The sequence below is a fragment of the Chanos chanos genome, chromosome 10 (assembly GCF_902362185.1).
Source record: "Chanos chanos chromosome 10, fChaCha1.1, whole genome shotgun sequence".
NCBI lineage: Eukaryota > Metazoa > Chordata > Actinopteri > Gonorynchiformes > Chanidae > Chanos > Chanos chanos.
Genome location: NC_044504.1, coordinates 16,685,115 through 16,711,505, shown reverse-complemented (window position 1 = coordinate 16,711,505; position 26,391 = coordinate 16,685,115). Strand labels below are relative to the sequence as shown.

Genomic DNA, 26,391 nt, shown 5'->3' with positions numbered 1-26,391 from the left:
CTTGCATGTCATGACATTCTGTACCAGCAAATCTTATGGCTTCCATCAGAAATTCACTAATAATCATAAAAGAAAAACTGCATGTATGTGTGTGGTGTATACTGTGTCGTACTGACAGATTTGTTTACAACCTGACTGGAGGCACTGCATGCATTTCTTGTGAAGTGTTCAGTGAAGGCATTTCTACAGAAAACAGCGGTGGTGAACACAGAGAAGAAATGAAATTCCACATGATTACAAATGTTTTAGTTTTGTACCGGAGGGAAAACAAACTTATGGAAATGAGGACGTAAGGGGTGGGAGCATGAATACATAATGATAAAAATTTGGGAATTACAGTCTTCCCATGGGGTCTTTTTCCCCCTATTTTTTCCAAAGAGACTGTGGGAAAGATTTGTTCTTGTTATAATACCACACACACACACACACACACACACACCGGGATAGGCCCAGCCTAACACATTTGACAAGTGAAGCTTTGCCACGCTAAGCCTACCTATTCCACTAGAACAAAAGAGAAAAAGGTTAAGCAGCTTCAGAAAAATGTCCATGTGCGAGAGTGTGTGTTTTCCTTCTTTTCACCTTTGACAGTTTCTTTCTTTTAATGTGTTACGCCCCCATATGGGCGGCACAAGGCTGAAAACTGAGAGCCGTTTTTCCGCGGTGCCGTTTGCGGTTCCCGTCTTTATTGAGGTGGTTTGCTGTAATCATCTCACCTTAATCATTTTGGCTGGGTTACAAGTGAAACTCCAGCCTGTTCATACCTGCCCAGCTCTCCCTATGACTGGATCAGGACTCTCCTTCACCTCCCTCCTCCTCCTTCCGCCCTGCTCTTGGCACCTTCGCTGAGGGACTTGGGGGGTGGGGAGTGGGGGGGGGTTGGACTGAGTCCTGAGACAGTGAGTGTGGTTAAAGGGGAATTAGACTGACCTGTGGTCTGAGGAGGAGTCAAATCTCCCCTGCTCTGCCTTTTCCTGAAGGAGAAATACATGACTGGATTTAGTAATGAGATTGATTTTGTGTGTATAACACATCTTTTGTTTGTGTGTGTGTGTGTGTGTGTGTGTGTGTTTGTGTGTGTGTGTGTGTGTGTGTGAGAGAGTGTGTGTCTTTTTCTCATTCATGGCTTGGTTTCCATGGAAAATTAACACTTGATAATCACACACATTAGTCTGGCATGCAAACGAAATTGGTCAGTCTGTTATGGTGGCCAGCCTTGTGTGAACTGGTGAATTTAGTAACCTTGTTCACTCAGAAATGTAATAAGCATTAGGAGTAAAATGGTTGCTTCAATGTGGAGACGTCTAGTTGTCTTTGTTAACTCTAAACATATTACAATATTACAATGTTTAAATGAATATTTTGGGAATAAATTGTTTTCTTGAATTGCAAGAGTTCTAGATTTGATCAAAGAGAAAAAAACACTCTCTAACCTTTGTATTCTGCAATGCCATGATGAATATTTCTAAATATTTATGTTATCAACAAAACTACTGTTGGTGATCCTGTAAAGCAGCGAGGACTTGGGTGAATTCCTCTCATTCATATATGTGTTACAGAGAATTAAAAAAAACTTCATTACTAAGATACACCCACTGAAATAGTACAGACAGATAATAAAGATAAGAAAGTTGTGTTTGTGTGTTTGTTTGCATGTGTGTGTCTGTGTCATTTTGTCTATGTGTCTGTGTGCGTGTCTGTTTACGTGTGTGTGTGTGTGTGCGTGTGTGCGCGCGCGTGTGCGTGCGTGCGTGTGTGTGTGTATAAAAAGAGAGAGAGAGAGAGAGAGAGAAAGGGAGAAAGAGAAGGAGAGACAGACAGACAGACAGAGGGAGAAAAGCTGTATAAAAGCATCCTCCAGTGATGTGGTAGTTTAGCTGAGTTTAGATGAGTGAGCTTTTACATGGACTCATAACTGACAAAACTGAGCCCCATCATAAATCGTCTCATCTCTGCGACAAAGAAGTAAAACTGATTTACTATGTGATCAGATACTCCCTGTGCTTCTGCTGAATTGCCCAATCTAAAAGTCAACAAAATAACATGAAGAATCAGTTTCATAAAGACAAAATCACTATGATACCATGATAAACGATTCTCTACAATCAGAAACATAGAGGTTGGGTTTTTGGGAAACTCTTTTGGACATCTTTCTTTCTTTCTTTCTTTCTTTCTTTCTTTCTTTCTGTCTCACTGGTGATTCCCATGCTTAAGAAGTACTCTGTACTTACCGAAGTCTTTCCAAATGTTTTTTTTTAAAGAGGACAACAGCTTCGCGTATTGTATGTCTCCTCTTGCTATAAAACATCTACTCCAGTTAATCAAAGTTTTACTCATTATGTAATGGATTGAATCAGGTGTAAAGGAAGAGAATTAAAATGTGCAGAGCCATGGCCCTGTAGGAGCAGGATATGCGAACATTGTTCTGACCTATAAGCAGACCCCCAGGCTACACTGCAACATCGCCCTCTGCAGGTAGGTCCAAGAACAAACAGCATGTCAGCACGGCAAATACTCCTGTTTTCATAATAATAAGCCAAAGGCCAGTTTCACGGTAGTGATAGAGGCAAATGATGGAAATACAAACATGTCGGTGAGAGTGACCTGCCTGACTCCACAGATCTTAGAAGTCAGGTGATTTCAGTGAGGTAATCATGTCACTGGTGACACAAAAAATGTAAGGTCATTTTGTTTCAGACTTACGTTGACTGTTCTTTCTTTCTCTCTTTCTTTCTCTCTTTCTTTCTTTCTTTCTTTCTTTCTTTCTTTCTTTCTTTCTTTCTTTCTTTCTTTCTTTCTTTCTTTCTTTCTGTCTGTCTGTCTGTCTGTCTGTAAATCTGAAAAAGGATGTTTACATATAAAACCTATGTGGGCACATGATACACTGGACTCTCTCTGTCACGGAGACTGTGCATGCGTGTGTAATAGTTTGTGTGTGGTGCGTGTGTATAAATCAGTGTTGGTGAAAAACTTGATTGGGCTGAAAAAGAGGCCTAACCGGGTAAGGCAGAGGAGCCCGTTTCTATCACTCCTCCATTTCCTCTGCTACTCTTGTTCTACTGGTCCTAATCTCAGCAAGTCACTCGCTATACACACACTGGTCTGTCACTGCCAGTACCCTGCTCACACTCACTCAGTCTGCTCGTTCATCATACTCCTCACACTCACTCAGTTTACACACGCACTGCTCTCGTTATGGGACAGACATCACGTTTTTTCTGCGTTAAGGTTCAGTTACTGTTCTCTGAATCTGAGGTGTGTTTGGGTGTGACGTGAACATGTGCTGACAAGTGTTATAGCTTTCTGCATTTTTTTTTTTTATCAACAAGCTTTTCAGAACATGTTGATCGAAAAGCATCACATCTCTTGTCAAAAATGGGGGATCCATACACACACACACACACACACACACACACACGCTGACACACAAATACATGCGTGAATGCAAACACATTCACAGACACAAACACACAACCCACATATGCAGAATGACACGCTTGAACGGATACACACACACAGACACACACACTAACACAGATGGAGAGAGATATAAACCAAACAAGAGAAAGAGAAAGAAAGTGGGTTACTCCTTGGCCCTTTGTTGTATCCCAGAGTAACCTTAGAAGACATGTGGTTCCTGAGAAAATGTTTTCCACTCATTCTGCCCTGTTCTGATGACTGATGTGTGAACTGAGGAGTTTAACAGCGAGTCTTTGTGTCACTGGGCGGGAGAGAGAGAGAGAGCGAGAGAGAGAGAGAGAGAGAGAAAGAGGCGAACTTGTGTCCAAGTGTGTGTGCATGCGTGCGTGTGACTGTGTGTGTGAGTGTGTGCACGCATGTGTGTGCTTCTTCTCTCTTCTTCTGTTTCTTCTTCTATGCTTAATGGTGACATTCCTGTCATGCTGCTGGCAGTTGGGTTCTAAGGTGTGGAGCAACAGTTTTTTTTTTTTTTTTAATAACTTCAGCCTTTTCAACCTTTTTAAAGGGTTAATTTTCTTAATTAATAATCACATTCAGACACAGACTACTGTGACATACAATTCATTGTTACGAAGATAACATTTTCAGAGAAATCTGGTTTATGATTAAAATGGATTTTAACAACTACAAAGTCTGCAACATGTTTTGTATGAAACAAACAAACAAACAAAAAAACTATATAACCACAAACCTGAGATATTATTCACCTCAAGACATTCCTGATCTTTATCGATGCAGAGTAACCAATCAGTATTCAAACGTCAGAATAATACGCTGTGTCTTTCTGACACCTTAAGAAAAGTGGTGTGATTTGTGCCTGTTCTCAGATTTATTTTAAGGAGCAAGGTGCTTGTCAGAGATGGAATGTTGTGCGTTCTGTTTTCTCACATTCCGCGATAAGCCTTAGGTGAACTCACCATTTGCCCGTAAACGTCTAACCACACTTCACTCCAGCACTTCATTAACTCAGGCTCGCAAGACAGTCACAAACAAAAGAACCCCGCTCCACTTCATCCTATCAACTTTACATAATGACACGCAGACCAGCTTATTTTAAACTGTTACATAAGCCGCATGTTCTTTCCCGTGTCTTTCCATTATTCTGTTTCTGATTTTTTGCTTTTTTTTTTTTTTAGTCTCGTTATTTTGATTTTGTTTTTTCACACCTGATGCCAAATGCTTGTTTAAGAGATATGCAAACGACCGGAGAGATGTTTAGTAAAAACACTAATGACAACCTCGGTCACGGCCTTTGGTTTCGGTTGGAGAGCGTTGGAAAGGAGGTCTAAGTGGTTAGGTTGATTTGGATATGCCCTGTTAGCTGGAGCTATGCATTAGCCCATGGAAATATCTGGGCCTGTGGCAATATGAGATTCACATTTAAAAGCAGCAGTTTTACGTTTTGCTTTTTCTAACACGCATTCAAATATATTCCCCGCTCTGTTACATCCAGGGCAGGCACATCAGATGGTACATTTTCATATTGCTGACTCAGACATAAAGCAGTTAAAAGTTAATAAAAACAAAAAGCTGGGATGAGAATTATGTCTTTCGCTGGTAAATGTGTTGCCGTTCTCTCCAAAGAATGCTTTTTTGGGAAAAAAAAAAAAAAGCAACTGTAGTGTTCCATATCACACTCACATTTGTTTATTCATTTAAACATCATAACGATGACAAACAAATTTCTGGATGAGTCAGTCTTTATTAGACAGTCTATCATCAGTTTAAATGAAACCTCGAAGCACTTAAATGTAAGGGTTAATAAAAATGTTTTGTTCTTGGGCCACGTTGTGACCTTAATGTCAGACACATGCTATATGCCTCGTACTGATGAATCACTTTGTGCTGAAACATGCAACAAACTGGGCATGGACATGAAAAAAACCCCACAGAATTTCTATATCTGCCTTTGAAAAACAAACGTTTGGAAAAATAATTCAGTTGATGTTAATGCAGTGCAAACAATGAGCCTTCCTATGTCAAACTTCTACAAACACTCTCTCTCTCACTCTCTCTCTCTCTCTCTCTCTCTCACTCTCATATTCCACTCTGTAACGGCCTGTTTGAAGTCTCATTACCTCATACAAGGTTGGAAGTAGCAACATTCTCAGCCATGTGTGAACTCACAACAAACCTAAACACAGGCTCCCAAAATCCCAGAACGCTTGGACGGAGTGCTGACCTGGCAGGAGGGATCCAGGGGTGTTTTATATGTGGGTCTATGGTACCCTCACTGTCTCACCGTGTTTGCAGTGTAAGCAGAGCAGGCTGAATGATAACATCTTCCCAGCTAAAAAGCTCCTCCAAAACAGCACAATTTATCAAGGCTTCCCACCTGCACGCTTATTACCAACAGAAAAAACACACAATTTGGAAAACAAAGGGAACTTTTATTGGCAATCCATCATACACCATGAATTGTTTTTCTTCTCTTTACTCAGATTACTGGTTTGGCCGGAGGAAATAATTGGCAAAAAAATCCTTTGAGAATAGAATCATGCTAAATTCATGTGATGTGAACAGACTGATAATTACCATTGAAGGAAATGAATCAGTGGAGAAGTCTTCAAGGTGAAAAGGACATTTGTCATTTTAAAAACGAGGGAAAGACAGGCCCTAATTCTCCCTTAAAGACAATCACCTGATGAGTCTCAACAAGCCTAAAGAGAGAGAGACGCCTACTGCATTTGCATCTTATTTTCCTGACATCCTGGCACTTCTCAGTATACCTAATGTGTGGGGCAGGCAGCTAACACAAACTGTCAGGAGGATCTCCAGGATAAGGGGAGATGGGTGAAGACTGGAGAGGGGGAGGGAGAGACAGAGAGAGAGAGAGAGAGAGGGAGAGAGAGGGAGGGAGAGAGGGAGATCCACAGTTGGATCCCATTAAGCAAACAGACAGAACAAACAGATAGGAATCTCTCACATCCTGGGAGAACTGTTAACTGTCTCACCAGAAAAGCAAAAGGAGGGAAAAATTACAGTCATGATATGTATGTTCTACAGAAACATTGATCATGAACTTTGCATGGAAAAGCTGTTCTTTGTTTGTGTATTATCCCATAACTGTAAATTGAATTAAAGACACTCTGTCAGCTGCCTCAGATCTCCTGTTATATAGCTGATGACATAGAAGATCTGAGGAAGATAACAAAATGGCTTTAGTGAATATCAGTATTCTCACAGTTGTCACTGTTGTCACAGTTAATATGTTATTACTGACATTATGTGTGTCAGAGACAAAATATTCCACATTAAATAATATGAGTTACACAGCCTCTATATTATCCAATATGATCTAGCTCACAGCTGGTCACAGTTGCATTTTGTCTGCAGCTAATAACTAAACGACTGGACTTGGCCTTTTTACATAAGCTGATCAAGGTAATCTCGAAAAAAGGAACACTAACAGATTTATATACATAAAACCATACCAGCAGACTCATATGATAGGGAATTATGATAATTAATTATTATTATAGTGAACTCACTCATTAGTTACTAACATCTATTATCTTACCTAGGTCGTTTTCTAATTAGTTTACCAGTGTACCAGAAAGATCAGATTAGTTCAAAAGCTGTAGATCCAAAATTTGTTTCCTGTTGAATTCCTTTGTCCTCTGTAGAACAGTTAAATTGCGGAATTTCAGTTAGCTTGGAGAATTAGAATAATCAGCCATTTAATACACTGCACTTACACATCTACATCCTCTGTACAAATATTAGTGAGTACATCTACATGCTGTGCTTTAAATTTCTGTTACACTGATATTCAACCATACAAGCAATTTCTTTCAAATCCAACAGATGTGATTTTGAAGACAATGAAGGAAACTCACCTGCTGTAAAATTATCAAGAGTTATGTTACTTAAAAATTACAAAGCAACTTAATCCAGAGGTTTATTTATCCTGTAGGGCCCAAAAGGTTTACCAAAAACCTGTGCCACATGTTGCCTAACAATGTTAAACTAAACTCCCTTTTTAATTAATAGTGTATGCAAAATTGTGTGGTTTTTAACCACCCTACTAAAGCCACACCTGACACTGTCATGAGGCGTGTATGGATCCATACCATTGTGGTTTGGTGTAGGAGGGTGTTGGTTCACTTCTTGTCAGTTCATAACGTTTATCCCTTTTTCTTTCATTTTTGCATTTGTTTGTCTCACGTTCCCCCGCAGGGGCAAAGGACTTTCTAGGGATTGCGTCACAAGGAAATGATATACAATTTGATTTTGCCTTTACCTTGGAAAGAAAATCTTGGAGACACTTTACATATCACATTTAGTAGATGAATCCTCATGGTCTCTTTCTGAATATCGTCCTAAAAACAAACAAAATCATGAATCATTTGCATAACGTGCCTCTGTAACTTGACTGATATAAACTGAATGTCGCTGATACTATCTTTAAAGTCCTCCCTGACTAAGCAGAACTGGTGTTTGTTTTATTTTCCCAGTGTGTCATTTCGGTTCTTTAATCCTCGATTATCTTGGCACTTAGAGTGGATACATGGAAAACAGATTAAAATTGATTTGAACATACTCGGCATCACTTGAAGACGCAGCGACGTCACTCCCTCCTATACTTTGTTGGCTTTTCGGATGGCCTGGTAGGTCTCACACAGAATAAGTCTACAGCAGGACTTAGAGATACTTATGCTATGTTACTGCGGCAAACACGAGAGTGGAGCCCGTTCAGACGGTCTGTACATGCAGACCGATGATTTTTGAGAAGAGAATGTAACGGTTGTTTCTTTTAAGCATGTGAACATGCGTGATCGTCCTGTTATTTTTTTTTTCAGCTGAGAGTAAACAAGATACATATCTTCTGCTCTTATTTTACCTGGGCAAAACATGTGCAAATGTGGCCCTGAAGCAGGCATTATAACACCTATAATTGCCACCACTTTTCTCTCTGATACCCAGGCATGCAAATGATACCTAATTGAATATATAAGGGGTGGAGGTGAGCGCTTGAACTGCTGCAGATGTTAATGTAATTGTGCTCTTGCTCGATGCAAGTTTTAACCCACAATACTAATAGAGACTGCAGGTCTCACCTAAGAGAGAGTTTTAGTGTTTTGGATGACGACGTAAAGTTGTTTATTAGTGTATGCGAACGAATACAATCTTTGAAATTTGCACATGTCATTAACCGGTTTACTGCAGACTCTACAAAGCTTAAACGTGATATTTCGTCATACCTTGCAACAGCGATGGATAAAGAAAATATACAATATCAAGAATATTTACTGTTGTATATAAACGACTTTAATTCAGTGCTTTAATGTCATCTGCACTTTTTAAAAATATACATTGTTTATACTGTTTCCAATTATGCTATTTAAAGATACAGTGAAGCGCAGTCTCTAACGGATGGTTATCACAGAACACTGTCGAATCTTTGCCTTTTAAAACTCACAGATACTTGACAAGAAAATCTAATCTAATCTAATTCGAAGACATTTTAATTCGATGACATTCTGATTTCCGATGGAATCGGAACTTGGCACGGAGCGTTTATGATAAAATGAAATGAATATGGTATATTGTGCTTAATTTTCTCCGAAAACAGACAGCATTTGGCCATTGGCTATTCAGTTTCATGGAAGCATACGCATGGCTTTATCATAGTAACAACAAATACTCTCTGCAGATCACGCCCACCCACCCCCTCCCACAACTAAGTCGTATTATTGTGTGACTGCGGTTTCAACTTCAAGTTTCGTTTAATCCATGCAACAACAAAAGATGTGACAATATGTCGAAGAGGTCGTGATGTGAAATACTTTAGGCAATCTTATATGGAACTGACTAAACGAATTTTCTTGTAGTAATTATTTTTTCTCCATTTGCCCATCTCACACACTCTAAACAGTATTGGCCATTTGGGCCCCTTCCCTTTCAATTTATAAAGTGTTTTTTCACAGTTTTTTGTTGACGTTTTAAAACACTACCTTACTGGATCTTGAAGACATTATTAATCACAGTATCGTAAAATCACAATGTCAAACTTAACTTTAAAAAATCCATCCTAGTACAGTAGTCAATACAGCACCGTTAGTTCCGTCATCCTAGGCTTTTAATTGCAGTACCTGCCTCACCAAACTCACCAATCAGAGGTAACAAATGCCGGTTTATGCTTAGCTCCACCCTCAGGTAAATGTAATCCAATCCGATGCTCTGTCACAGGTAAAACCGGCCTCAAATTCTGACTATATCCCAAAAAGCGAGAAAAGCCAACAAAACCCGTTCTCTCAGGGACAACTTTAGCGTGGCCCACATCCTCACTTGAATAAGTTTCTCGGGCGAAGAGGACAGATCGGATTTACAGTACCAACTAGAAAGTCCAGTTCGACCAAACGATATGTCGCAGGAGAATGACAAGTAAGTGACTGCAGTCACCACTGTAAGTCCAGACGACCCACTCTGATGCCAGCATAGACCCGTTTTTTCCCTGACCTCTCAGGAAAAAATAGGTTGCTTTATTTCTTATTTAATTTTTCATGTTGAGGTGGATTTTTTCGGTTGGCCCCAGACTGTGGGAAAGTAAGATATTTAAAGTGCTCGACAGATTGCCAAGAACTGATTCACTTTATAGGGTTTTTTTTTGTTGTTACGGATTTTCAAGCGGCATTCAGCGCTGCTAAGGTCTACTTCACCTGTCATGTTCCAGCCTGCTTCTCTCACAGGTGTATCTGCACCTGTCGTGCGAGTTGAAGCACATCACCGATGTGCAGTAGTTACCACACGGCCGTCCCGTGGCGGGATTTTTTTATTTGTTCGTTTGTTTTGTTTCGTTTTGTTGACGAATACAGTGCAGAGACTTTTGAGTTATTGTTTCTAACAGTTCGTACTTACTAACTTCAGTAGGCTATGGATTTCTATATCAGCTGTGAGAAAGGTGGGCAAACTTTAGTTTTTCTGATTGTGGATATTGCTGTTAGTCCGTACGTAGGCAGGCAAAATTTTATATCGCCGCGTTTCTTATTTTTATAATACCATTTTCGCCATACTTATAAGGGTTTGTCACTTTAGAGAGATTTTGAGGGCAATGACAAGGAGATTGTTGACTCGGGTGAAACTGAACACCTTTTAGGCGTTGGCTGTCTCTTCGTTGGGACGAAGTGTATTTAAGCTTTTGACCCTTTTTGCATTATAAGCTAAAACATAAACAAGTTTGATATTGGTTACGCTGCCTTTTCATTTTCAGCCTCCTTGAGGCTAAATTTCATAAGAAGACGAGGCCTACTTTCACTTACTTAAAATGTCAAGGACACTTTGAGATACCTCTATGTTTAAGCTGTTTACAGTTTTTGTAAGAATTCAGTGAGCCACAGCTAAGCACGAATTTGTATGGCTATCCTGTGTAAGAGTATTTGCACGGTTGTGTTTGTGGATCCGCGACGAAACTTTTTCCTTGTCTGTGTTGAGGCGCTTGGAGTTCGGATGCTGTCTCAGAGTACATCATTATGAGTTTTGCGCATGATCGCTTCTTTTGTTTTAATAGTGGATTGCATGTCTACTCTGTTTTATTGTCCATGAATAACGGATCTATCGGGTTGCAAACCTAAAATCAACTTAGGAGATATTTAAAGAATGGCACAATTAGTGATCAGATTACTTGTAATCCGTTTGCATTGACCTATCTCGACGCGTTTTTTTGTTATAGCAACTAAATGTCGAAACCAGGGAAACTAAACAACACAGTGAAGGGAAAGCTGCGCGAATACCATTTAAATCACCAATCTGATGCCCACTGTCGCCTCCTCACGAAAATCCTCGCACGTCATTTAGATAAACAAGTATAGTCACATAGACAACAGACAGACATCTTTACGTTGTTATGCAAACAATAAAGCAGGGTTAATTTAAAATTCACTGAGAAAAATCTATGTAATCAACTTGATTCTTAGTGGTTAAGTGAACAGAATTAACGTAAAAAGAGCCAAGAAAGAGCTGTTGAGCACTCTCTCCTCACAGAGGCGGAAAATCAACAAAGTTGCTCTCAATAAGCTTGGCTGAAAATGTTATTTGTATGAAAAATTATGTTTGTACGTTTATCTGTCTGTGATTGTTCAGCCCTTTGTCACAATGGAAAAAGCACCCACAAGGATGTCCTGCTTCTGTATATGTAATTTCAAAAAAAATTCCAAAGTTATTACATTTAAGCTATGTTACTGCTTAGTGGTTAGCCTCTAAATGACAAAGATTATTTTTTAACAACTCCCCCTGACCTTTTACACAATCATCAATGCCGTCACCTTTACTGCTGCCTCTGCCCTCCATCACCTTTACATCAGTTAAGTTTGACAAGTTACAGTTAAGCATAAGTCAGCCAATCTTTCCATCCATCCTGCTCACAAAATAGACATAGGTAAGAGTCATCATGCGTGACCCACTCAGGAAGTGTCAGTTATGGGTACGGCTTTTGACGTTAATGAGGGTGACGATGATGACGACGAAACTGGTTTTTCTAAATAAACAACAGTCCTTTGTCACAAAGCTGTGGAATGTGGAAGGAGATCTCCCTGTCGAGATTTCAGAGAGCTAACCAATAGGAGACTTTTGATCGACATTAGTTTTACTGGAAGAGCCAGTACAGCATCTCGTCAAACGAGAAACCGCAATCTGTGCTGTGATTTGTTGCGCAGTCAGGTCAGGTATTGATGAGAAATCGTAAGTGAGAGACAAGCTGCAAGTGTTTTCAGTGATTTTTTTTTTTCAGGAGTCATTTTTAATGTTTGTGAGAAATGTGAGCTTCAATCCCATTTGAAGTGATAATCCTGACTGACTGACTGACCAGAGCCCATTGGTCTTGTCTTTGCAGCAAACGGCAAGTTCTGGTGTTGCAGAATGATCCGGCATATGGCCAGCGTCGTTCCTTCACCAGTGAGGATGAGGCCTGGAAGTCTTTCTTGGAGAACCCCCTGACTGCAGCCACCAAAGCCATGATGAGCATCAACGGCGATGATGACAGTGCGGCTGCCCTGAGTTTACTGTATGACTACTACAAGGTATTGAAGTCCTGGAGAACTTTGCAGGACAAAATCAACCATTTCGGTCCTTGTGCAAGTGTTTGGATGTGTATTTTCATCACCAGATGGTGGGAATCATTTGAACTCTACCTGTGACTGGTATTTGATGGTATATATGTACTTTTGTTGGTGATGTCATGAGTGATTGTTCGTGGAGCTTAAGCTATTGGATGCGGTTAGAATCACAGAGATAATGTTTACTCTCCACAGGTGCCCAGGGAAAAAAGAACAATACCGCAGCAAAAGACAGACATCCTGGGCTCTGATGTGGACCCCAACAAAAGGTAAAGACCATCTTCAAAGCCACCATTGCAGTTATAAGGGGGGCAGGCTGTTTTTGATCAGGGGTATTATTGTTCTGAATGTGCTTTTAATTTTATAGTTGCTGTCCATATATAAATGAACCTGGAAGGTCAGAGCTCCCTTATCTGTGCATTATAAAGGCAATGTTCAATCGTGATGCTCTGAGGGTTTTGTGATGCTGGTTGAATGTTTGTCCAGGAATTTGATGGCTCAGCTTCCAGAGACTTCCATGGCAAACGCAGAGAGCAGGATTCAGGTTCTTAAAGGTGTCCCTGTGCCCTTAAACATCGTCTTACCTGGGAACCAGCTTGGTGCCCAGGACAAGAGAGCCCTGTTTCCCAGCCCAGACACCACCGTCACCGTGTCCATCACAACTGTTCCCAGCTACCCTGTGAAAACTGAAGCACCTTCACACGGTTTCTCTGTGACTGTCCCCAACCCTCACTGCGCGGAGTCTGACAGCCATGCCATAGTCTTCGACCGCCAGCTCACCCAGTTCAGCCCCAACACCCAGCCACGAACACCAGACTCCACTTTCCCAGAGACCTTTAAGGAAGGGCCACCAGAGGTATGTCAGAACCTCAGAACTTTAGCAGCTTTTATGTCACCCCACTCTTCCTTAGTCCTGTACAGTTATACACCCTCATTCTCTCTTTCTATTTCTCTCTCTCTCTCTCTCTCTCGCACACACACACACACACACAATAACCCGTTTATTATTCTCAGGAGACATCGTTGTACTCTGCCTCCCCAGTTTTATTTGAACATGCCAAAATAGTGGCTAGCATGTCATTATACCATTGTCTCTCCAGCACAATAAAGTGCTGTATTTTCCCTTTCACAATAGCTGGGCCTTTTTTCTCTCTTTCCTCTTTTTCTCTCTCACTCTCTTTCCTCTCCCTCTCTCTTTCTCTCTCCTCTTGTCTACATTAAACCTGGAGGGGGGATTACCTTAGAAAGGATAGCCCAACAAAGCCCTTAACACATAGAACGAGTGGCAGGAGGGGTGCAGGTTTGTTTTCCCTTAACTGAGAGCTGTCCTCTGGTCCCCCAGAGAGAAAGAGAGAGAGAGAGAGAGGGATTGAACTCCACTCTGTTGTGGGTGTTTGTGTTAAGCCAGGCCCTCTCGCCCCTCTTTTGTCTACCACAGGTGTTCCCATTCCCAGGGGATCTCCAGTTACGCATGCCATCCATAGGCCAGGACGAGTACGGCGCTTTTGACACCATGTCGGGGTAAGGCAGCCGACGGCCAACCGCACCGTGCCAGAGCGAGGGCCTGCAGAGAGTGATCTCATTCACTGCTGAATCACCTGGGACCTGGCAGAATAGATCAGTTGACAAATCTAGGGATACAATGTTTCAGAAAGGAGACTTACTAAGTGTAACAGATGTAGAGGGTTTGTGAAGAGAGTAAGGACAAACCTAATGTAAACAAAGCCGCAGTTTCTGTCTTACGGCAAACACAAACTAAGGATGAGAAGCATACATATTTGATTATTTGTTGTCATTCCCGTCCCTTGGTTAAAGAGGAAGTGTCAACTCTGTACATTTGTGTTTTTTTTTAGCAATAATTTTGAGTACACTCTGGAGGCCTCCAAGTCTCTCAGACAGAAGTCTGGGGAAGGCACGATGACATATCTCAACAAGGGCCAGTTCTATCCCATCACCCTTAGGGAGACAGACAATAACAAAGTCCTGCATCACCCTATCTGCAAAGTGAGGGTAAGAGAAACCCACCCATTTACTCTGCCAGTGCGTGTATACCTTTGTGTGTGTGTGTGTGTGTGTTTGTGTTTGTGTGTGTGTGTGTAACCTGTCTTTCTCTGGGTTGGTTTTCAGAGTGTGGTTATGGTAGTGTTTGGTGAGGAGAAATGCCGAGATGATCAACTCAAGCACTGGAAATACTGGCACTCCAGACAACACACAGCCAAGCAGAGATGCATTGACATTGGTAAGAATCTACTTTTACGTTGGTAAGAATCTACTTTGACATTGGTAAGAATCTACGTTGGCCAACATCCACACCCTGATGTGGACAGACAAAAAACAGATCTCTCAGCTGCTCCAGTGTCTCAGAAAAGAGAACCACAACAAACCTCCACTCTTCATTTTCAAAAACTATTTTTAGAGAGGATATTTATCCCTGTGAAGAGGACATGATACCTGTTTTTTTTTTTTTTCCTCATTAGGTAATTGAGATAGTTTGTCCTTTGTGTTAATAGGCTGAATGAGACATGGGTGGTTTTGTATGGAACTGTGGATATGGGTGGGTTTGAGGTGGGGGAGGGAGGGTAACATGCTGAGTTTAATGAGCCTGTTTGTTTACCCTCCTCAAACTGCCCTCAATAGTGGCTGCAGGTGAGGACAATACAATGGCTTGAGGAGACAGCCAGTGATCTCTCTTTCTCTGTCTCTCTCTCTCTCTCTCTCTCTCTCTGTCTCTCTCTCTCTCTCGCTCTGTACACACCACTGAAAGAGCAGCTTGTTTGAACCATAGGGAAGAGTGCATTGTCTCATTTTGGATTTCATTGACATAAAGACTGAGTGTAAGAGGTTCCTACTGATACGCCCTGCTTGTTCTCTGGCGGCATCTTCAGTTCAGCGCTCTCCTTTAAAATTCCAGTTAGTGGTTTGTGTCCAGTTAATGTGGGACAATGTGTTGGTTGCCTTCAGCTCTGCCAGTGTAATCAACTCTGAGCGTGACACAAAAGTTACCAGGGCATTACCTTGCTCTCTTGGCTTTGTCAAATCGTTAAGCATCTGGTTCTCGGCGAGGTTGTCTAATATTAGAATCTGGATATATCATCAGTAAACTTGTAAACAGAAGAAGCTGGACTGGTCTAGTTATACTGGTCTTCAGTGCGTAAGCCAAGATCGTCAGGAACAGTCCAGTCAAGTTACTTTCTACCCTACATGCCTTCCTCAAGTGAACATACAGCATTTTTTCAGACGTGTTTTGCTTCATAAGTTGACATCTCAGCATTAGTTCACTTCATTCGGTTTGTGTTAACTCATCTCTGTCTCTTCTGTCACCTGCAGCTGACTATAAGGAAAGTTTCAACACAATCAGCAACATTGAGGAGATTGCATACAACGCTATTTCCTTTACATGGGACATCAACGAGGAGGCAAAGGTAAGACATTCAAATTAATCTGTCAGTCGGTCATTCATGCCACAAGCTTTGTACAGATATGTATTTGTATCATCCATTTCAAGACTTGGCAAAAATGGCAAAAGAGTTGCAGGAATGGACTTTTCAAGAGTTGCTTAGTTCATGCCTAGACATCGCTCCAGGCATGTTTGTTTTGTTTGTTTGTTTGTTTGTTTGTTTGCTCTGATTTGAGAGGACGTACTGAACATTATTACAGTAGCAGTGATATCAACTGGAACAACTAAATATCTTCATCCTGTTTGGTTTTCATTTGTGGTTTTGTGGCATATAATGGTTCTCTAACTGCTGAGGAGTTACAGAGCAGTAAGATTTTATCAATACTCTGTACCTGTGGCAGCTGCAGGTGTCTCCTTTGACATGACATGAGGGTTACAGGTGTGGCATAAGCACTGTTTCTTAGGAACATAGGAAGCTGAAAACCATATTAAAATGTCATTATGTCATGTTATTACATTTCACTGCTTGAAATGTGAATGTGACAATATTTCCATTTAGCCAAAAAAAAAAAGAAAAAATGCTGAGCATTTGTCTAGGGCTTAACACATAGCCTGGAACTCAGTGCACCTTGCTAAATTTTATGGTATTAAGATTAAAGTTTAGATTTGTAGCTAATGATAGACAATAGATTGTCAGACAAGTTCTGCTAGACACATTATGAGCAAACCTGCCTTTGTCTTTAAAGAAAGTTTTTGTAAGGTGTCATTAAGGTGTGTTTTGTGTGTGTGTGTGTGTGTGTGTGTGTGTGTGAGTGAGAGAGAGAGAGAGAGAGAGAGAGAGAGAGGGAGAGAGAGAGAGAGAATATGGAAGCAAGGGGCTTTCCACACCTACATAATCTATGCTGTTGGTTTGGTTGTTTTTCCATCTTTTTGGAAAAGGCCTTTTTCGTTCATTTTTGAATGACTAATTAGACTGTGACAAGTATCATTAAGAATGCCTTAATTTATCACTCTGAACAGTTTGATGTTGCCTAGGTGTCTGTACTTGTGACAGGTTCTCAAGAGATTAAGTATATGTTCTCAAGGAGTCAGGCTGGCAATGATAATGGGCTCTGTGTGTGAGAGCGTGTGTGAGAGCGTGTGTGTGTGCGTGTGCGCGTCTTTGCCGTTGACAGTTTGTTCAGGATTGGTACACCTGTCATCCCTATAGAAACTTAAAATGATGCATGGTGAGGAGGGCCTTTGGGTGACTGAGATATGCCCAACAATGGCCTTAAGAATGAGGAAGCGTGAGGAGGGGTGTTACCCAGAGAACTGCATTTTGGTGGTGATGGCGGATGGAATCTCGTCCTACTAGTAATGCTAAGACGAGTCATTCTTTAGAGAGGCGACAGTGAGATTTGACGATAATCCTTCCCCGACCAGTTTTGCCTCTTCTTTTTTAGTTGTTTTGAAGGATCGCGAGTCGTGTGTCGTCCCCCCCCCGTGCATTTGAAAACCTATATAACCAACGCCGGCCATGATTGTTCGTCAGGCGCGGATGTGTCAGGTCTTGCAAAGACAAACCGTCTCTGAGGTTTTGTGAAAAAAGTGGCGGCAGATGATATCAGGTCACGTTCTCTGAGCTCCAGGATGTTGATCACAGGATCAGCCTGTAGCCATAGGATGTTCATCCGTGTGCACAGTCTACAAAATGATGTCTGTTTACATGAAAGATGAGCCTGTTTGGTGTAAGATATCAAAGAGAGAGGGAGAGAGAGAGAGAGAGAGAGAGAGAGACAGTTATATGGTGTTACGTATGAATAGACAGAATAAACTGAAATATTGACATAGGGTAATGATGTGTAGTTGGTACAAATAATCTGCTTAGAGAAGTCTGATGACAAGTCCTTGGCGCATGTTACTCATATTAGGGTGTGTGTTCAGCGGTTTAGGCGAGAGTAGGTTGTTTTATACAACTGGAGTTGATGTCCTTAGAGTGTAGTCCACCATTCTGGTATAGATACTCCCCCTAGTGGCCATCGTATAGCAGGGCATGCGGTTTCTATTGGAGATATCCTGGAAGAAGCTGTTCTGCCTCCAGGCTGAATTTCCGCAAATGTTTTGTTTGCTTTATGGAGGCATGCCGGTTGCGGGGGTCCAGAAACATTGAAGGACATGAATTGTTTGTTTTAGATTAATGTCCGAGTTTTCACAATGAACATCACTACCAGAACGAGCGAGGGGTGCACGTTGTTAGCTAACCTTATTGTTTCTCGGTTTTGTCATGGGTGTAAACGTGAGCAACCTCACCTTCTCAGTTAATTCTAAATGTTTAATGGAACAACTCTTCCTTCATTTTAATATGAAAATTATTTAAAATTACTCATCTCCTCAACTCACATGAAATTACTCAAATGAACCAGAAGGGGGAGACATACACTGCTTGCTGCACAACAGCCCTGACTATTCAAGCTTTCCCTCCAGCATTCACAGCACTACGTCATTGATGAACTGCTTAGTGTGTCTGCGTTCTTACTTTTATTTTCCATTTTAACATTAAATTAAAAGTTTTAAACGAACAAATCAGTGAATGTAGAAACTGTGAGGCCATGCTTAGCTTTAATAATATAATGTCTTTTTTTTTTACATGAAGATGCTATTGAAACACTTTGTCTACAAATTCCATCCTAGTGTCTGATTGTTCCTATCCTCTCTTCTTCTTTCCACACAGATCTTTATCTCAGTCAACTGTCTGAGCACAGACTTCTCCTCTCAGAAAGGGGTGAAAGGATTGCCCCTCAACCTGCAGATCGACACCTACAGCTACAACAACCGCAGTAACAAGCCCATTCACCGGGCGTACTGCCAGATCAAAGTGTTCTGTGACAAAGGCGCCGAGCGCAAGATTCGGGATGAGGAGCGCAAGCAGTCCCGCAGGAAGGGCAAGTGCCAGGATGTCAGCCCCAACCTCGCCCCCTGTGAGTTTATGTATCATGGAAAAGAGGGTGGTGTTTTTTTTTGGGTGTGGGGGGTGGGGGGTGGGGGGGTTGTCTTAAAGAAGGATTTGTGGTTTAGGAATATTTGTTAAGCCAAGACATTAGAGAACTTGACACCTGAAGGTGCTTTCAGGGCTGAACCTGATGTTTTGAGTTTCATGTCTTCTCTCAGATGTTGACGTCAAAGTTCCCCTCCTTCACAAACGCAGCGACATCACCACCTTTAAAATGATGACAGACTTAGAGACACAACCGGTCCTCTTCATCCCCGACATCCATTTCTCCAACTTCCAACGTCATGTGAGTAGCCATCTCCTTCTGAGGACAGCAGACTACTCTGAGACTTCTGCAGCATGATTATGAACAATTACATTGCTGATTCAGTGCTCTAAGAATGGATTACTATCAATATTTCTTGTTACCAAATTTCCATGGTGTTATCTACAAATTTATGAGGTCCAGGTCAACCCCCGCATAAGCATTTCTGAAGTATTTGGTACGTGCAGCCGATACCTAGGTGTACGGCTGAGTACGCACGCATCATCTAACATGTAGTCTCAGGACACGTGATAAGATAAGGGGAGGATGAGCTTGCTGGATAATATATAACACAAAACATTACTAAGAGGTGGAGTTTGGCTTGTGACACGTCAACAACTTATTTCTCTCCATCCTTACCTATCTTTACCAAAAGATTAACTATTGAGAGAGGTCACCCGAAACTGATGAAATCAAACACAAGCTCCACTGACGATTAATGCACTGCACACGTTGCCCGTTCAAAACACCATGTTCGCTTAACATAAACAAGTTTGATCTGTCTGGACCTAAAAACAACGTGCAGCACGACCTTGTTTGAGCTACTTAATGTTTTAAACAGAACGAAGCCTTTTCAGTGTCATTAAGAGGCCATTATGTGAAATAGTATGTTGTTGATTCACAAGCTTTTCTTTTATTTGTTGTGGCATGTGGAAAGTATGTAACCACTGCCTGGTTAATCCGGACGTGAAAAGCAAACATGAGCATAGAGCAGCCAGGTCACAGTGACCAGAATATGGAGAGTTGGCCAGTGAACAAGTACAGGGTGATCTCTTTGCATTCCATCACCGAGCTTTTATGGCATAGGATTGGTTTCTTATCTGAACTGAACTCTGAGTGTTTTTGGAGTGAATGCCAAACTCTCATCCAAACAAAGTACCCAAACAAGGCTTGACAATATTTTTTTTTTCACACATATGTTTTCATCCTGGATTTAGATTGTAGAAAGCGCTCTCGTAACTTCAGGCTGTCTAAAATGGGACAACTCATCGTGAAATAGTGACCGTAATTTTGGCATCAACCTGTCCACATCAACCTGCCTGTATTGGTTGATGTGGACAGTGAAGGCGGATAGTAATTAAGAGCTGTATTCGACTCCTAGACTTCTGTTTGTTAGTATTTTTAACATGCGAACAGAGCTACTTCCTTCTCGGCCCTGACCTCCGACCCAGTTTCTACTGTGATCAGTTCTGTTTTGGGTATCTGGCCAGTTGCTACTGAGATCAATATTGTTTTGGGTATCTGTGGTGTCGCTGACCTCCGGTGCAGCCCAAGCTGAAAATAAACCCAGCCGCAGTTTACTTTTCTCACAGCTCCCCAGAGAAAAAAACAAAACATTTATTTTAGTTCCTCATGAGAGAGCGGCTCACGGAGTGGAAACCCAATGAACTCTGCTCAGCACTTCACTAAGTTTTGGTCAAAGGAGGATGTTTGGAGATTGTGGATAATGATGATGATGAGATCATTCATTTTTAAATGTAAGATTCCAGTAAAGGCAGAGATAAACTCATGAGGATGGGAATATTATTTAGGTATTTATTATATGTACATACATAATAGCTGAATGTTTACATGTTTTGTGCAGGTATTTTTTTTTTCTTAACACATTGTTACCCATGAACCTATTACGTAATTAATGAAATCTAGTGTTATTCCATTACTTCTCCCTGACTCTGTCCATTCAAAACCTTATGTTCACTTAGCATGAACAAGTTTTATCATTCTGAAGCTAAAGATTACGTGAAGCGAAACTCTGTATGGGAAACATGCTGAATTTGTTCTTTCCTTTGTCTTTTTACAGCCTTTCTCTCCTGAAGATTCAGAAGAGAGGTGAGTTTCTTTTCTTTTCTTTTCTTTTTTTTTTTTTTGAGGGGGATGATGTCATGGTTGTTTGGTTAGACTAGAGCAAGACAGGTTTGCTTCAGAAATGGAGCACTGGTAACTGACGTGTGTAATTAGACCGTACCAACCATCAGGCCCTGTTGGGAGCAGGCAGTTTCCCCTCACGCCATTTTCCAGGAAATAGAGCCGTGGATGCTGTTTGCTTCACAGCTAATAATGTTCTGGTCAGGCTTTAGTCTCTCAGAGGAGATGGGCAGCCTCACCTCTACAGTTCTTTAACTCTTTCTCTGGTTTTCAGTTCAGCGATGAAGAGATTGCCTTACACCAGTGAGGATGAGTTTGGCTCTCCTCCAAATAAGATGGCCAGAGCAGATGAACCTAAAAAAGGTGGGTAGAGTACTGACTGAACTTTGTCTGTGGGTTGTCATGATGGAACTGTTGACTTTGTGATCGGGGAGAGAGAGAGAGAGAGAGTGTGAGTGCGTGAGTGAGTGAGTGTGGTTTTTGCTCTTGTTTTTATGACTCAATCTCTCAAGGCTGTCTACTGATACCCCACCCACCCACACACGCACACACAACCACACACACTCACCCACAGAAATGCTTCGTGCTTCCTGCTGTTCAATTCAGACAGACAGCCTCACCATAGCACAACTTGTTGACCATCTCGCTCTCTCTCTTTCTCTCTCTCTCTCACACCCCCACACACACACACACACGTGCGCCGTCTCTCTCTCTCCTCTTCTCTTTATCACCCACATACACTTCCATGCATCGTCACCCAGTCTTGCCTTAGTAATCATATGCTTACTCATCCCCTCAACTCACATGAAGAACCATTATTCTCTTATGAATCAGTTCATTCTCACAAATGCCTTATTCATGTCCATTGAAAAATACAGAGAAAAGAACATTGTCATAAACAGGAGCAGGAGGTTAACACAGCCCAACTCTCTCTCCCTCTCTCTCTCCTTCTCTCTCTCCCTCTCTCTACCTCAACCGCCCACCTCCTCCACCGCCTCCACATGCTGGCTTAGCACCAGTGCCTTTTTTTCTGAATGTATTCAGCCTGGCTCCCTGTCTCAGAGCTGGCTCCCTATCTCAGAGCTGGCTCTGTGTTGAACAGGCTCTGTGCCAAAGCCAACAGGCTGGCAGAGTCAGGGCACGTGTGAGGTGCCTGACTCCGGGGGCTGCAGTGTTGCCCCCCCCTCCTTTTCCTCTCATGTCCTCCCCTTTCCAAAATGCTTGGTGGTCTGGACCGTTGCCCCCTAGTGTCTTGCGGTTGTAGGTGAAAGGTAACAGGTTCAGTTAGTACTTGTCTGTGGTGCAATGTCGGACAGCTTCCAGGATTCAGGGAACAGTATGTGAGGTACAGCTCACTGGAGCCAAGAACACAGCAAATTGCTTAGTCTTCAAAGCCACATTAAAAAAAAGTAAAATCTGACCTCTGTCAGCACATTGATAAATCTGCTGTTTATTTTGTTCACTCACTTCTTTGAGTTCAGTTGTGTAATGTCTGGTAAATGAATGTGTGTATGTGTGTGTGTGTGTGTGTGTGTGTGTGTGCGCGCGCGCACGTGTGTATGTGTGTGTGTGTGTGTGTGTGTGTATGTGTGTGTGTGTAATTCAGTGTAATTCAGCGTGTAGCTGACCACATTTTTTTTTTCACTCTGCAGTTCTGCTGTATGTGCGTAAGGAAACAGAGGAGGTTTTTGACGCTCTCCTGTTGAAGACTCCCACACTCAAAGGGCTTGTCGAGGCGGTGAGTTCATCTCCAATACCAGAAATCCTAACCTCAACGCCTCAAAAAGATATTACATTTACCACTATTGCAATAATTAACTCTCAGAGCCATCACAATAAAAAAAAAAAAAAAAAGATGTATGAACTAAGCCCTGAAAGTAAGGCTAACCACTGTCTCCCCACCCTTTTGTGAATAAACGTTATCAAACATTTAAACTGAAATCTGCATATTCTGCTCCAGTTGCTTAACTGTGAGAACCAGTGCTGTCCTTGATTGGGTTATATGAGGACAAAATGAAAATGAAATTGAAAACAGAACTAGGCTTGTCTTTTAACTCTGTTGCACTCGGATCTTGGGTGGCCTTTTCTTAAAAAAAAAGAAAAACAAAAAAACAAAACAAAACAAAAAAACACAGAACGTCTCCCAGTTCAACCACCCAACAATTACGCGCCTGTCCTCTCAGTCCAAACCCACAATTCTGATCTGAATGCAGCTCAGCTTTTCGGAGAGCAACACAAAAAAGAAAGAAAGAAAGAAAGAAAGAAAGAAAGAAAGAAAGAAAGAAAGAAACAGAAGGCTAGCTAGCAAGCATGTGGGGTGTTCTTCAAGTGAGCACACTCAAAAAGTAGAAAGCTCAGCTACACAGCAAGGCTTACATTAGCCCAGAACGACTCTGCATGAATGCCTTATCTGCCCCCTACATTGTCCAGATGAATCCTGACAGGGGCTTGCCGGGCTACGGCTGTGTAACCAGGGAAAGGGAAAGACTGACTGGCATGTCTGAATGTGCTGTTTCGTGGTGGTTGTGAGGAGGGAGTTGTCCTTAAATGTCCCCACATGGATGGACTGCTGCCAATGTGTTGCTCAACAGTAAATGTTGTGGGCATGCTGTTTGTGTGTGTGTGAGTGTGTGTATACATACATATATATATATATATATATATATACACACACTCACACACACAAACACACACACACACTCACACGTATATGTAATGGTACAGTGCATGGATTGCAGTATTAACAGTGGGAAGGAGCAGATGGATGTACAGGGACATGGCCAGAGTAATGCCAAGCATGCTGTGCCTCCTCTCGTCCATATTAAGAGACCCTCTGAGATGAATTGGCTAAGCATTAACTCACTGTAGAAAATGTTCCATTCAGTCCCCGTGGGAACATGTCACTCAGATACATAACTATAAAGGCTTTGAGAAGTAAACTTTGTTTCTGAATCAGTTAGAGATCTCTGTATGTGCTTTCATGTTATAATCTATTGTTGTGGTTCACTAACTCTGGTAAATGAATATATGATTATAAAATGTTTATTTCATGAATGCCATGTCTTCTCTAACAGATCTCAGAGAAGTATGAGGTGCCAGTTGAGAAACTGGGAAAGGTCTACAAGAAATGCAAGAAAGGGTGAGTTTCTCAGACCACCTTTTGTTCGGAGAAAGTTGTTTAACCACAAACATATCCATTGTGATCGTATTGAAGCACTAACATACATACTTTATGATGCATTCCCTCTTAGGATCCTGGTAAACATGGATGACAACATCATCAAACATTATTCCAACGAGGACACATTCCAGATCCAGATGGAAGAGATGGGTGGTGTGTTTAAGCTTACTTTAACAGAGATCTGAAGCAATTGGTCTCACCTTAAAGGACTGCTGGTTTACTCCCACTCCACAGTCAGAATCTGTCATACTTCACAGAGAGCAACGATCTCAATAAGCTTACACCTTTAATCTACTTTCTCTATGTGTATATAGAGACCACGGTTTCAACTTTTTTTAAAGTTTGTTTTTAGTTATTTCATTTTTGTATACAGGATAATGGACTCGAATGCTATGCAAAGCCTGAATAACAGGGTGGCGTAAAATGATTGAAAAGTCTGGGGAAATCTGGGAAAGTCTCTGGAACATTCTGGAGAACTGTGGTTTTGTGAGAGTTTGTCTTGAAAATGGATCCTCAGATGAATTAGAGTGTGAACATTGTGTGACATTTTGGAAAAGCGCTGTTCACAAACAGTCACTGAGGCCAATGAATCAGTGAAACAGAACACCCTCCCCTCCCTTTACCTCAATGTTTTTATTCCCCTCTAAAACACTGAACACTAAAGATTTTAATCTTTACAGGAGATGGCTGAGCACTCAACACAGGGAGGGCAAGCAGGGGTCATGCTGTAAATAAAACAGAATTGGGTACTCGTGTTGGCTCACTCTATTTATACAAAACATTGAGCAGTATTTTATTATGTGCAGTAAGCCCTCGCTCAGCATCTCCAGTATCGCCACCTATTGCGTGCTCATCCTCGCGTGCATGCGTGTGTGTGTTTGTGTGTGTGTGTATGATGTGGAGACACACATTACCTAAGGATCATCGGAACAGGTGATCTGATCTCATTGATCAAAAGTATTAAAGTAAAATTCTTTTTCCACTGAGCCTTTTAGATTAGGTAACTAAATCCATATAAATATAGTGCCAGATTAATATCTATTTGATGTTAATTGGTATCATAGCAACTCTATACCAGACCACACATGTACATTTTTTTAATTAAAGTTTTTTTTTCTTTTTTTCTTTTCTTATTTGTTAAATACCTGGGAAAGCTCCCAAAACAGATTTTAATTGTAAGTAACGAGATTGCAGTTCTTATTGAAAATGCTGAAAAAAAGTTTTTCTAATTGTTTCGTACTGTCTTTGTTTTATATCAAAGTACTTACTGTATATATTTATTATCAAACTGGGATGGGTATCTTTACACGGTGTATCTGGGAAAACTGTTCCTTGTGTATGATAAAATATTAGGTCCTGTGATACACTGGATGTTTTTATATAAAAACCTGAAAATAATGTATTTATGCATTGGGTATGTTTTTAGACTGTTGTTATTGTTCTTGTTGTTATTGTTCTTGTTATTGTTTTTGTTGCTGCTGTTGTTACAGATATTGTTTTCCAAATATTCATATACCCTGTGGTCATTTGCTATTTTAGGAGACGTCATGTTATCTCTTGTACACACTGTCTATCAACTGAAATAAAAGACGTTTTGACTAAGTACGTGTTCAGTGGTGAAGTGTTGGCTTCAGCCAAAATAGTTGTCGTGGAAACAAGCCCAATGTGTCAGAGATCCATCGTTTTAGTGCCAGACCTCCAAATCATGTGGACAGTAAACAGCCAAGTAAACACAAGCCTCAGTTCAATGTCCTTTAATATCATTGTGTATAAGCATCTCCTCTCTTCATTCTGAAGTGTTACTCCAGCCACATTTGTGTTGTCAACAGACTACTTCACAAACCAGGATGTAGCATTTAGCTACATCAGTCTTTCCTAACTGTACACTGCACATTTTAGGTCACTGTCTAGTCTAACTCACCTGCTCTAGTGAATCGAGGTGTTGATAATTAGCTGATGAGTTGAATCACACGTGTTAGATCTAAAATGTGCAGAGCTGTGGGGCTCCAGGAGTCAGATTGGAGTTCAGTAACGTAAGATCAAAACTGCCCAACAGACATGTTCCTTTGCTGTTCTTTGACTGGACAGTTTTGACTATTGGCACCTGTTGCTTAGCAA

General features: G+C 41.3%; 1 protein-coding gene across 2 annotated transcripts; it reads left to right on the top strand.

Annotated features, from left to right (window-relative positions):
• The first annotated feature begins 9,847 nt into the window (after positions 1–9,847).
• grhl1 (grainyhead-like transcription factor 1) lies at positions 9,848–24,458 on the top strand. Of its 2 annotated transcripts, XM_030786804.1 has the most exons (16): positions 9,848–9,867; positions 12,311–12,497; positions 12,729–12,802; positions 13,020–13,389; positions 13,972–14,054; positions 14,387–14,543; positions 14,661–14,772; positions 15,861–15,955; positions 18,644–18,854; positions 19,081–19,215; positions 19,969–19,992; positions 21,315–21,321; positions 21,367–21,455; positions 22,745–22,830; positions 24,167–24,231; positions 24,344–24,458. In XM_030786804.1, the coding sequence occupies exons 1-16, from the start codon at positions 9,848–9,850 to the stop codon at positions 24,456–24,458; spliced, it is 1,830 nt and encodes a 609-aa protein (XP_030642664.1). The 2 variants fall into 2 exon arrangements, with proteins under 2 accessions (XP_030642664.1, XP_030642663.1); XM_030786803.1 differs by lacking the exons at positions 19,969–19,992; positions 21,315–21,321 and adding an exon at positions 21,028–21,056 and having other exon boundaries at positions 19,063–19,208.
• The last annotated feature ends 1,933 nt before the right edge of the window (positions 24,459–26,391 follow it).

Coding starts and splice junctions, on each gene's coding strand:
- grhl1 (XM_030786803.1), top strand. CDS start 9,848: ATGTCGCAGGAGAATGACAA. Junction 18,855..19,062: donor CAAGCAGTCCCGCAGGAAGG/GCAAGTGCCAGG, acceptor TGATGTTTTGAG/TTTCATGTCTTCTCTCAGAT. Junction 21,456..22,744: donor AGCAGATGAACCTAAAAAAG/GTGGGTAGAGTA, acceptor TTCACTCTGCAG/TTCTGCTGTATGTGCGTAAG.